The sequence below is a fragment of the Bombina bombina genome, chromosome 2, assembly GCF_027579735.1.
Source record: "Bombina bombina isolate aBomBom1 chromosome 2, aBomBom1.pri, whole genome shotgun sequence".
Classification (NCBI taxonomy): domain Eukaryota; kingdom Metazoa; phylum Chordata; class Amphibia; order Anura; family Bombinatoridae; genus Bombina; species Bombina bombina.
In genome coordinates this window covers 1,399,428,557-1,399,443,083 of record NC_069500.1, presented here as the reverse complement: position 1 = coordinate 1,399,443,083, position 14,527 = coordinate 1,399,428,557, and the positions used below count along the sequence as shown (strand labels likewise).

Here is a 14,527-nt window from a genome sequence, read left to right as displayed (position 1 = left end):
ATTATGAGTGTAACTGTACTGTGTAATGTATTTATCAGACAGTGTTATTATGAGTGTAACTGTACTATGTAATGTATTTATTAGACAGTGTTATTATGAGTGTAACTGTACTATGTAATGTATTTAATAGACAGTGTTATTATGAGTGTAACTGTACTGTGTAATGTATTTATCAGACAATGTTATTATGAGTGTAACTATTCTATGTAATGTATTTATCAGGCAGTGTTATTATGAGTGTAACTATACTATGTAATGTATTTATCAGACAGTGTTATTATGAGTGTAACTATACTATGTAATGTATTTATCAGACAGTGTTATTATGAGTGTAACTATACTATGTAATGTATTTATTAGACAGTGTTATTATGAGTGTAACTATACTATGTAATGTATTTATCAGGCAGTGTTATTATGAGTGTAACTATACTATGTAATGTATTTATCAGACAGTGTTATTATGAGTGTAACTATACTATGTAATGTATTTATTAGACAGTGTTATTATGAGTATAACTGTACTATGCAATGTATTTATCAGACAGTGTTATTATGAGTGTAACTGTACTATGTAATGTATTTAATAGACAGTGTTATTATGAGTGTAACTGTACTATTTAATGTATTTATTAGACAGTGTTATTATGAGTGTAACTATACTATGTAATGTATTTAATAGACAGTGTTATTATGAGTGTAACTGTACTATGTAATGTATTTATTAGACAGTGTTATTATGAGTGTAACTGTATTATGTAATGTATTTAATAGACAGTGTTATTATGAGTGTAACTATACTATGTAATATATTTATTAGACAGTGTTATTATGAGTGTAACTATACTATGTTATGTATTTAATAGACAGTGTTATTATGAGTGTAACTGTACTATGTAATGTATTTATCAGACAGTGTTATTATGAGTGTAACTATACTATGTAATGTATTTATTAGACAGTGTTATTATGAGTCTAACTATACTATGTAATGTATTTATCAGACAGTGTTATTATGAGTGTAACTGTACTATGTCATGTATTTATCAGGCAGTGTTATTATGAGTGTAATTATACTATGTAATGTATTTATCAGACAGTGTTATTATGAGTGTAACTGTACTATGTAATGTATTTATCAGACAGTGTTATTATGAGTGTAACTATACTATGTAATGTATTTATTAGACAGTGTTATTATGAGTGTAGCTGTACTATGTAATGTATTTATTAGACAGTGTTATTATGAGTGTAACTATACTATGTAATGTATTTAATAGACAGTGTTATTATGAGTGTAACTATACTATGTAATGTATTTATCAGACAGTGTTATTATGAGTGTAACTGTACTATGTAATGTATTTAATAGACAGTGTTATTATGAGTGTAACTGTACTATGTAATGTATTTATCAGACAGTGTTATTATGAGTGCAACTATACTATGTAATGTATTTAATAGACAGTGTTATTATGAGTGTAACTGTACTGTGTAATGTATTTATTAGACAGTGTTATTATGAGTGTAACTGTACTGTGTAATGTATTTATTAGACAGTGTTATTATGAGTGTAACTGTACTGTGTAATGTATTTAATAGACAGTGTTATTATGAGTGTAACTGTACTATGTCATGTATTTAATAGACAGTGTTATTATGAGTGTAACTATACTATGTAATGTATTTAATAGACAGTGTTATTATGAGTGTAACTGTACTGTGTAATGTATTAATTAGACAGTGTTATTATGAGTGTAACTGTACTATGTAATGTATTTATTAGCTGGTGTTATTATGAGTGTAACTGTACTATGTAATGTATTTATCAGACAGTGTTATTATGAGTGTAACTGTACTATGTAATGTATTTATCAGACAGTGTTATTATGAGTGTTACTGTACTATGTAATGTATTTATCAGACAGTGTTATTATGAGTGTAACTGTACTATGTAATGTATTTATTAGACAGAGTTATTATGAGTGTAACTATACTATGTAATGTATTTATTAGACAGTGTTATTATAAGGGTAACTGTATTATGTAATGTATTTAATAGACAGTGTTATTATGAGTGTAACTGTACTATGTAATCTATTTATTAGACAGTGTTATTATGAGTGTAACTGTACTATGTAATGTATTTATCAGACAGTGTTATTATAAGTGTAACTGTACTATGTAATGTATTTATCAGACAGTGTTATTATGAATGTAACTATACTATGTAATGTATTTATTAGACAGTGTTATTATGAGTGTAACTGTACTATGTAATGTATTTAATAGACAGTGTTATTATGAGTGTAACTGTACTATGTAATGTATTTATCAGACAGTGTTATTATGAGTGTAACTTTACTATGTAATGTATTTAATAGACAGTTTTATTATGAGTGTAACTTTACTATGTAATGTATTTATTAGACAGTGTTATTATGAGTGTAAATATATTACATAGTACAGTGTTATTATGAGTGTAACTGTACTATGTAATATATTTAATAGACAGTGTTATTATGAGTGTAACTGTACTATGTAATATATTTAATAGACAGTGTTATTATGAGTGTAACTGTACTATGTAATGTATTTATTAGACAGTGTTATTATGAGTGTAACTGTACTATGTAATGTATTTATTAGACAGTGTTATTATGAGTGTAACTGTGCTATGTAATGTATTTATCAGACAGTGTTATTATGAGTGTAACTGTACTATGTAATGTATTTATTAGACAGTGTTATTATGAGTGTAACTGTACTATGTAATGTATTTATCAGACAGTGTTATTATGAGTGTAACTGTACTATGTAATGTATTTATCAGACAGTGTTATTATGAGTGTAACTGTACTATGTAATGTATTTATTAGACAGTGTTATTATGAGTGTAACTGTACTATGCAATGTATTTAATAGACAGTGTTATTATGAGTGTAACTGTACTATGTAATGTATTTATCAGACAGTGTTATTATGAGTGTAACTGTACTATGTAATGTATTTATCAGACAGTGTTATTATGAGTGTAACTGTACTATGTAATGTATTTATCAGACAGTGTTATTATGAGTGTAACTGTACTATGTAATGTATTTATCAGACAGTGTTATTATGAGTGTAACTATACTATGTAATGTATTTAATAGACAGTGTTATTATGAGTGTAACTGTACTATGTAATGTATTTATCAGACAGTGTTATTATGAGTGTAACTGTACTATGTAATGTATTTATTAGACAGTGTTATTATGAGTGTAACTGTACTATGTAATGTATTTAATAGACAGTGTTATTATGAGTGTAACTGTACTATGTAATGTATTTAATAGACAGTGTTATTATGAGTGTAACTGTACTATGTAATGTATTTAATAGACAGTGTTATTATGAGTGTAACTGTACTATGTAATGTATTTAATAGACAGTGTTATTATGAGCGTAACTGTACTATGTAATGTATTTATCAGACAGTGTTATTATGAGTGTAACTATACTATGTAATGTATTTATCAGACAGTGTTATTATGAGCGTAACTATACTATGTAATATATTTAATAGACAGTATTATTATGAGTGTAACTGTACTATGTAATGTATTTATCAGACAGTGTTATTATGAGTCTAACTGTACTATGTAATGTATTTATCAGACAGTGTTATTATGAGTGTAACTGTACTATGTAATGTATTTAATAGACAGTGTTATTATGAGCGTAACTATACTATGTAATGTATTTAATAGACAGTATTATTATGAGTGTAACTGTACTATGTAATGTATTTATCAGACAGTGTTATTATGAGTGTAACTGTACTATGTAATGTATTTATCAGACAGTGTTATTATGAGTGTAACTGTACTATGTAATGTATTTAATAGACAGTGTTATTATGAGTGTAACTGTACTTTGTAATGTATTTTTGATGTGTTTTGTGACACTTTTCACTTGCACGTAACTGTTAACGCGCCGCTCGTAATCTGGTCCAATGTCGGGGTGAATTTTTAGAGACAAATTAGTTTTGAAGGGCCATTATAATTAAAAGAATGACATGCTCTGGTCCGTTAGATCATGTACCTTTATGTATTAAACACATAATAGAAGTACCATTCGGGAACCGCAGAGCACTGCATTAACTGGGGCAAATTTCAACTACATTAAAAAAGAGTAGTTAATTATTGTGCTATTGCTTGAGCAGAACCCCCTAAGGGATTAAACACAGAGTTAAAGCTATACTATGTAATGTATTTATTAGACAGTGTTATTATAAGGGTAACTGTATTATGTAATGTATTTAATAGACAGTGTTATTATGAGTGTAACTGTACTATGTAATGTATTTATTAGACAGTGTTATTATGAGTGTAACTATACTATGTAATGTATTTAATAGACAGTGTTATTATGAGTGTAACTGTACTGTGTAATGTATTTATTAGACAGTGTTATTATGAGTGTAACTGTACTATGTAATGTATTTATTAGACAGTGTTATTATGAGTGTAACTATACTATGTAATGTATTTATTAGACAGTGTTATTATGAGTGTAACTGTACTATGTAATGTATTTATTAGACAGTGTTATTATGAGTGTAACTGTACTATGTAATGCATTTAATAGACAGTGTTATTATGAGTGTAACTGTACTATGTAATGTATTTATTAGACAGTGTTATTATGAGTGTAACTGTACTATGTAATGTATTTAATAGACAGTGTTATTATGAGTGTAACTGTACTATGTAATATATTTAATAGACAGTGTTATTATGAGTGTAACTGTACTATGTAATATATTTAATAGACAGTGTTATTATGAGTGTAACTGTACTATGTAATGTATTTATTAGACAGTGTTATTATGAGTGTAACTGTACTATGTAATGTATTTATTAGACAGTGTTATTATGAGTGTAACTGTGCTATGTAATGTATTTATCAGACAGTGTTACTATGAATGTAACTGTACTATTTAATGTATTTATCAGACAGTGTTATTATGAGTGTAACTGTACTATGTAATGTATTTAATAGACAGTGTTATTATGAGTGTAACTGTACTATGTAATGTATTTAATAGACAGTGTTATTATGAGTGTAACTGTACTATGTAATGTATTTATTAGACAGTGTTATCATGAGTGTAACTGTACTATGTAATGTATTTATTAGACAGTGTTATCATGAGTGTAACTGTACTATGTAATGTATTTAATAGACCGTGTTATTATGAGTGTAACTGTACTATGTAATGTATTTATTAGACAGTGTTATTATGAGTGTAACTATACTATGTAATGTATTTATTAGACAGTGTTATTATGAGTGTAACTATACTATGTAATGTATTTATTAGACAGTGTTATTATGAGTGTAACTATACTATGTAATGTATTTATTAGACAGTGTTATTATGAGTGTAACTGTACTATGTAATGTATTTATTAGACAGTGTTATTATGAGTGTAACTGTACTATGTAATGTATTTATCAGACAGTGTTATTATGAGTGTAACTGTACTATGTAATGTATTTATCAGACAGTGTTATTATGAGTGTAACTGTACTATGTAATGTATTTATTAGACAGTGTTATTATGAGTGTAACTGTACTATGTAATGTATTTAATAGACAGTGTTATTATGAGTGTAACTGTACTATGTAATGTATTTATCAGACAGTGTTATTATGAGTGTAACTGTACTATGTAATGTATTTATCAGACAGTGTTATTATGAGTGTAACTGTACTATGTAATGTATTTATCAGACAGTGTTATTATGAGTGTAACTGTACTATGTAATGTATTTATCAGACAGTGTTATTATGAGTGTAACTATACTATGTAATGTATTTATCAGACAGTGTTATTATGAGTGTAACTATACTATGTAATGTATTTATTAGACAGTGTTATTATGAGTGTAACTATACTATGTAATGTATTTATTAGACAGTGTTATTATGAGTGTAACTGTACTATGTAATGTATTTATTAGACAGTGTTATTATGAGTGTAACTGTACTATGTAATGTATTTATCAGACAGTGTTATTATGAGTGTAACTGTACTATGTAATGTATTTATCAGACAGTGTTATTATGAGTGTAACTGTACTATGTAATGTATTTATTAGACAGTGTTATTATGAGTGTAACTGTACTATGTAATGTATTTAATAGACAGTGTTATTATGAGTGTAACTGTACTATGTAATGTATTTATCAGACAGTGTTATTATGAGTGTAACTGTACTATGTAATGTATTTATCAGACAGTGTTATTATGAGTGTAACTGTACTATGTAATGTATTTATCAGACAGTGTTATTATGAGTGTAACTGTACTATGTAATGTATTTATCAGACAGTGTTATTATGAGTGTAACTATACTATGTAATGTATTTAATAGACAGTGTTATTATGAGTGTAACTGTACTATGTAATGTATTTATCAGACAGTGTTATTATGAGTGTAACTGTACTATGTAATGTATTTATTAGACAGTGTTATTATGAGTGTAACTGTACTATGTAATGTATTTAATAGACAGTGTTATTATGAGTGTAACTGTACTATGTAATGTATTTAATAGACAGTGTTATTATGAGTGTAACTGTACTATGTAATGTATTTAATACAGTGTTATTATGAGTGTAACTGTACTATGTAATGTATTTATCAGACAGTGTTATTATGAGCGTAACTGTACTATGTAATGTATTTATCAGACAGTGTTATTATGAGTGTAACTATACTATGTAATGTATTTATCAGACAGTGTTATTATGAGCGTAACTATACTATGTAATGTATTTAATAGACAGTATTATTATGAGTGTAACTGTACTATGTAATGTATTTATCAGACAGTGTTATTATGAGTGTAACTATACTATGTAATGTATTTATCAGACAGTGTTATTATGAGCGTAACTATACTATGTAATGTATTTATCAGACAGTGTTATTATGAGTGTAACTGTACTATGTAATGTATTTATCAAACAGTGTTATTATGAGTGTAACTGTACTATGTAATGTATTTATCAGACAGTGTTATTATGAGTGTAACTGTACTATGTAATGTATTTATCAGACAGTGTTATTATGAGTATAACTGGACTATGTAATGTATTTAATAGACAGTATTATTATGATTGTAACTGTACTATGTAATGTATTTATCAGACAGTGTTATTATGAGTGTAACTGTACTATGTAATGTATTTATCAGACAGTGTTATTATGAGTGTAACTGTACTATGTAATGTATTTATCAAACAGTGTTATTATGAGTGTAACTGTACTATGTAATGTATTTATCAGACAGTGTTATTATGAGTATAACTGGACTATGTAATGTATTTAATAGACATAATTATTATGAGTGTAACTGTACTATGTAATGTATTTATCAGACAGTGTTATTATGAGTGTAACTGTACTATGTAATGTATTTATCAGACAGTGTTATTATGAGTGTAACTGTACTATGTAATGTATTTAATAGACAGTGTTATTATGAGCGTAACTATACTATGTAATGTATTTATCAGACAGTGTTATTATGAGTGTAACTGTACTATGTAATGTATTTATCAAACAGTGTTATTATGAGTGTAACTGTACTATGTAATGTATTTAATAGACAGTGTTATTATGAGTGTAACTGTACTTTGTAATGTATTTTTGATGTGTTTTGTGACACTTTTGTGTTTCACAAAATAGTTAACCAGAGATCTGAGGACGCAGTGATCATTTTAGTGTAAATCTAGTAAGCAATCACGTTTACTTTCAACTTGTTGTATGGGCGGTAAACCCGACGCGAGCAAACGCCCGCGATAAACCCTTTTCACTTGCACGTAACTGTTAACGCGCCGCTCGTAATCTGGTCCAATGTCGGGGTGAATTTTTAGAGACAAATTAGTTTTGAAGGGCCATTATAATTAAAAGAATGACATGCTCTGGTCCGTTAGATCATGTACTTTTATGTATTAAACACATAATAGAAGTACCATTCGGGAACCGCAGAGCACTGCATTAACTGGGGCCAATTTCAACTACATTAAAAAAGAGCAGTTAATTATTGTGCTATTGCTTGAGCAGAACCCCCTAAGGGATTAAACACAGAGTTAAAGCTGGCTTCAAAGTAGCAATATACTACCAGTCCTGCGCTGAAGACAGCCAGTGATTAGTAGCTATGCAGGTATGCAACTGCTGATTGGCTCAGTGGCCATATTCAGACCAGTAGTGGATTTCTGATCCAGACCTGACAAACTAAGCATTTAACCTATTTGAGCAATGGTGTTATAATAAAATGCTCTGGCACATTACAGAATTTTAGAGTTAATCGTGTTCCAGTCCATCAGAGAATACTTTCTGCATCAGATGTTTTGTCTATTAAAAGCCCATTTTACCAATTTGTGCTCTGATTATGTTTTAGAGGGGAGGGCTGTGAATCTCGGTTCAAGTTTGAAAAAAAAGAAATAATTTCCTACTTTCAAAAGTGATTGTTCTTGATTGTAAATAATTGGACATTTTAAAATAATACTGATATTTTGGCACAAAATGATAAGAAAGTGTTAACGACACACATGTCACATCTGGGGTATGATCATTTAGATACACTTTATGACTGATTGTGTGTTTTACATTCAGATGTTTATTGCTTTATATTTTCCAACCACAGGCACACTGCTGCTATACCGGGACATTAGATGGAGTCGCAGAATCGTTTGTGTCACTGTGTACTTGCCACGGCCTCAGGTGACCACTTTATTTCTATTTATTTACTCAGTGTGGTTACTAGATAGAAACTGTAATGAGCTATCAATGTATATCAGGGGATATAAGCTTAAAGGGACATAAAACCCCAGATTTTTCACAACTTTCCAATTTAATTCTATCAAAATATTCTTTGTTTCCTTGGTATCCTTTGTTGAAAAGCAGGAAGTTAAATTTAGGGGTGTGCACATGTCTGCAACACTAAATGGCAGCAGCTTTGCAACAATGTTATACATTAGCTTCAGATATCTCTTCAACAAAGAATTATTATTATCGGTTATTTGTAGAGCGCCAACAGATTCCGAAGAATAACATGAGAACGAAGCTCATTTGATAATAGAATTAAATTGGAAACTTTTTTAAATTTGTTTTGTCTCTATCTGAAAAATTGTGGGTTTCATGTCCCTTTAAATTCCTCAAGCTTCATTCAGGGACAGTCTAGCCCAAATTAAACTTTCATGATTCAGATAGGGCACGCAATTGTAAACAACTTTCCAATTTACTTTTATCATCAAATTTGCTTTGCTCTCTTGCTATTCTTTTATGAAAGCTAAACCTAGGTAGGCTCAAACTGATTTCTAAACTGTTGAAAACCGCCTCTAATCTCAGTGCATTTTGACAGTTGTTCTTGTGTGGCACATGGATAACATTGTGCTCACTCCCGTGTAGTTATTTAGAAGTAAGCAATTATTGCCTAAAATGCAAGTCTGTCAAAAGAACTCAGATAAGGGGGCAGTCTGCAGAGGCCTAGATACGAGGTAAAAAGTATATTAATATAACAGTGTTGGTTGTGCAAAACTAAGGAATGGGTAATAAAGGGATTATCTATATTTTTAAACAATAAAAATTCTGTAGTAGACTGTCCCTTTAAAAAAGAAAGCCTTAATGTAAAGGGTCTGATATTCAAGAGCACGCCAGCATGGAGAGAAATCAGACAAAATCTTTGGGATTTTTTGAGACCTTATATTGTAATGTAGGGATCTCTCCTTCACATAAGAACCCTGTATAGTGAGCTAAATATCTTTAAAAGTCACATTTGTGTTTCTAACATTTTTTTAGGGTCCTGTCCCTTCTGACGAGACGTCTTAGATCATCTCACCTGAACGGAAAGGTTTGGAATATCAGACCCAAAGAGAGATAGATAATATTAGGAGGTCTGCTATTTCTGCAGGCTCAGCCCATTTATATGGGCATTTAGAACATTTCCAAAAATAATCAATAATTTCCCCTACATTTTCTACTCTGCCGCTACTCCAAGTCAGTTGAAACACATTAAGGGAAAACTACTTTAAAGTACACTGTCTCTTTAAATGAACACAAATAATTGTGTCTCCCTGATTATACAGCTACATATGTGTGTACAATTGTTTTATAAATCAAGCAGTTTTTTCCATTATGCAAAATAACGTATATTGTTTGTGTTTTCTCCAGTGGTTATATAACTCTTGCTGATGAAGTTTACAGCATTGAGGCACTGAGTGAAGCTGCCTCTGTAGAGAATATTGCGGCAATGCTGCATAACAGAAGATACTCAGTATCTGAAAGACACAGGCACCAAAAGCGCTCCCTCCAGGACACCAACAGCAAGGTAGTTAAAGGGACAGTCAAGTCCCAAAAAAACTTTCATTTTTCAAATAGGGCATGTAATTTTAAACAACTTTCCAATTTATCAACAATTTTGCTTTGTTCTCTTGGTATTCTAGTTGAAAGCAAACCTAGGGAGGCACATATGATAATTTCTAAGCCCTTGAAGGCCGCCTCTATTTTATTTACTTTTCACAGCAGGGGAGAGCTAGCTCATGTAGGCCATATAGATAGCATTGTGATCACGCCCGTGGCTAGTGGCAGACACTGCACTAATTGGCTAAAATGCAAGTCAATAGATAATAACTAAAAGTCATGTGATTAGGGGCTTAGATACAAGTTAGTCACAGAAGTAAAAAGTGTATTAATATAACAGTGTTGGTTTTGCAAAACTGGGGAATGGGTAATAAAGGGATTGTCTATCTCTTTAAACAACAAAAATTCTGGTGTTGACTGTCCCTTTAACTCATTTTTAGATTTTAGCCTGAAAACTTTATTTACTTAAAGGGACAGTATACACTCATTTTCATATAACTGCATGTAATAGAAACTACTATAAAGAATAATATGCACAGATACTGATATAAAAATCCAGTATAAAACTGTTTAAAAACTTACTAAGAAGCTGTAAGTTTGGCTCTGTTGAAAATGTAGCTGGAAAGCCCACTGCAAGTGGCAAACAAGACAATCCCCCCCTCCCCCTTCTTTTGCATATGAAAAGACCCTTTACACAAACAGGAGCAAGCTGGAGAAGGTAGCTGACAGTATTCACATAAAACTTTGGGGCTTGGTTAGGAGTCTGAAAATCAGAGCAATGTTATTTAAAAATAAGCAAAACTATACATTTATTTAAAAAAAAAACTTTATGGGCTATATAAATAGATCATCTACAAAACATTTATGCAAATAAAAAATGAGTGTATAATGTCCCTTTAAAGGGATTGAATGTATGAATGTATTTTGTGTTTGAATAGAACAATGTGCATTATACTGACATTAACAAACATGCTTCGAGTAAAATGTATTACTGTTTTAGCAGCATATGCACAAGTATCATGATTTAAATACCATGGGGCCGAATTAGCATGCTGCGAATGCAGCAGTTTCTGCGCGAAACAAAAGTTAAAAAGCAGCGGCCATAAGACCGCTGCTCCTTAACTCATCTGCAACCTCTGAAGTGGCGGACAGCAATCGTCCTGATCGGATACGATCGGGATGATTGACGCCCCCTGCTAGTGGTCGCGAATGTGCAGGGGGCGGCATTGCACAAGCATTTTACACAAAATGCTTGTGCAATGATAAATGCCGACAGCGTATGCTGTTGGCATTTATTGATGTCGGGTGGACATGATCGCTACAGCAGAACATGTCCGCCTGACAATTGATAAATCGGCCCCATGTCTGCTCAGAGAGCTGTTGGTAGTGTGTATTGTGCCAGTGAAGATTTAATTGTCATACAAGCCACTGCTAGCTCTCTAAGAAGGTGTGGTGTTTGGATATTGGTCACAGCATATGTGGGTATGCCACTGAAAACATTAATACATTTTACTAGAAGCATTCTTTCTAATGTAAGTAAACTGCTAAACTGCTTCTATTTAAAATTTAAATGAACCCATGCAGATTTCAGTTTTGACCTTTCTACTCTAATATTCTGGTTTCTCCCCTTGTGGACAGAAACCACATGAGACAGTAGTATCTATACTCAGGATAATGTCAGCTTTCACGAGACAGCTCATAACTTGTTTAAAGGGACATTCAACACTAAATAATACGGGTTAACTTACGAGAGGAGCAAGGGGGCAGAGCTTGGCCGTGCAGGAACATGGCTGCTTTGTAGGATAGCTCCGTAGCTGTTTTTCCATATCACACATAGAAAGGTGCTCCTACTTCAATTTAAACATCTCGGAGGACAGGGGAGTGCATCCAAACTATAATGCACTGATCATGTGGACCTGCAAGCACCTTAAACCCATATAACGGACCTCCGGTAAAATGAGGCATGTATGACTAGACGCAGGATCATTAACTACGCAGGAAGGGGCAATCAAACGGAGCGTGTGTGACATAGATCCCAGCTGAATCTATGCATCCTCACTAACCTGGCAAAAAGTCTACAGAATTGGGACACTCAAAAACCGCAGTTATAAAGCAGCAGGAATCCAGCTCACAAAACCGCTGCACACGTTCAGGAGACGCCATTCCCACAAGTAAGAACGCAGAGTTGTTGTTTTAGCTGTAAAATACCGCAGCATGCTCAAAACAGCTTTGGAAAAAATGGGTATTACAAGCTAATGGGAATATGTTATACATTAATGGTGATCAAGACAGGATTGTAATGTGGGATAGTGCTTCATGAGTGAGAGATATACAGACCAATAAAGAGATATACAGACCAATAAAGAGATATACAGACCAATAAAGAGATATACAGACTAATAAAGAGATATTCAGACCAATAAAGAGATATACAGACCAATAAAGAGATATACAGACCAATAAAGAGATATACAGACCAATAAAGAGATATACAGACCAATAAAGAGATATACAGACCAATAAAGAACACATGACAAAAAGTTGTATGCCTAATTAACCAAATAGCACAGACTTTGCCTCAAATAATAACCTTTCTTGATAACAGGGGTTAAAGTCTCTTTAACATAAAAAGTTCATATTAACCCCTGAAGCGGGGAAGCAAGGCACAGAACTACAGCAAAGAAATAACAAGACCTGTCTACTTCGGGGCTTCATAGTGAAGCTTATAGAGCGAACACATGGCCACGAGAAGACCCAGCAAACTCGACAAAGGTAATAAACAACCCATACAAACTTCTAACCTCACAACCTTTTTTGCCTCTCAGGAACAGAAACACATAGATAAAACACAAATGTCAAAAGAGGATAATACAGATTAACTACAGTCTCCTCAGGCAGCACCAGCCTCCCAAGAGCAGCTGTCACACATACAAACTATAATTGACAAGCTCTCTTCAAAATCAGACATAGCAGATCTCAAAACGTTTATCAAAACAGAACTATCTGCAGTGAGAAAGGATATTAATGAATTAGGTTGCAGAATTGAGGACCTAGAAGCAGGGCAGGAAACCTTAAACACGCTCATGTCTACAGCAGAAATGGGGTTAGCACAACAAGTCTCTTCAATTCAGTCACTACAGGAGAAAGTGGAAGACCTCAAGAACAGGGGCAGAAGAAATAATTTGAGAATCAGAGGAATTCCTGAAGAAATAACCCCAGACAAGATTTTGTCATATCTAATTGAAATGTTTAATTCTAAAACACAATCTACGCAGATAACAGAAATGTCTATTCAACGAGCGCACAGAGCATTGCAACCTAAACCTCTACCAACAGCACCCCAGAGGGATGTGATAATAAAATTGCTGCATTACAGAGACAAGGAACACATATGGACTGCCGCAAGAACACCTCAATCACTCAAGTTCCAAGATCAGGACCTACAGATATATCAGGACCTATGTCCTGCAACAATAGAAATGAGGAAAGCGGTCAAGTTTATTACAACTACCCTTCAAGAAAAGAAAAGATTATATAGATGGGACTTTCCCTTCAGTATCATCATTTCCCACGCCGGACAACAAATTGTGTATAAAGACTCAGACCTAGAGGCGCTATATAAAAGCTTGAACATTAGCTTTACTGTGCCGCAGAACTATGCGGATAACAGTTCTACCACTTTGCAGAATCTCCCACCACATCATCCGAAAGACCAAAGGCTAAAATGGTCCACAGTACAGAAAAAAAGGAAATGACTGTCTCCTACCAGACAAGAGACGCCCTGAACCAACCTATCAGCACAATCAATTAGGCCAGAGACTTGCTGTACACAAGTTTATTATCTTTCAGCACATACGTTGTTTCACCTATCAGGCCTGACCGAGAGGTTAATGATATAGTTTTCTCTATATAGTTCTAGCTTTTCAATGAACATTCTGGAAAGGTGAACCATCTTAGGTTAATAACCTCATACTTAGACTTATACACACACAGAAACAGCATAAGAAATGCTGAGGACTAATTGCTTAATATACACCTATGTGGAGGACTATCTCATATAGGAAGACCTTCCCTATTGCAACGATGTTACTCCACTATCGTAGC

The 14,527-nt window shown here is 32.3% G+C and overlaps 1 protein-coding gene across 1 annotated transcript in view; it reads left to right on the top strand.

The window, feature by feature from the left end:
- The window catches only part of ADAM33 (ADAM metallopeptidase domain 33), a 165,634-nt gene that overhangs the window by 86,677 nt on the left and 64,430 nt on the right, over nucleotides 1-14,527 (top strand). The window contains exons 5-6 of the mRNA XM_053704325.1: nucleotides 8,709-8,785; nucleotides 10,235-10,391. Coding sequence (XP_053560300.1) covers nucleotides 8,709-8,785; nucleotides 10,235-10,391 — 234 coding nt within the window. The remainder of the gene's footprint in view (nucleotides 1-8,708; nucleotides 8,786-10,234; nucleotides 10,392-14,527) is intronic.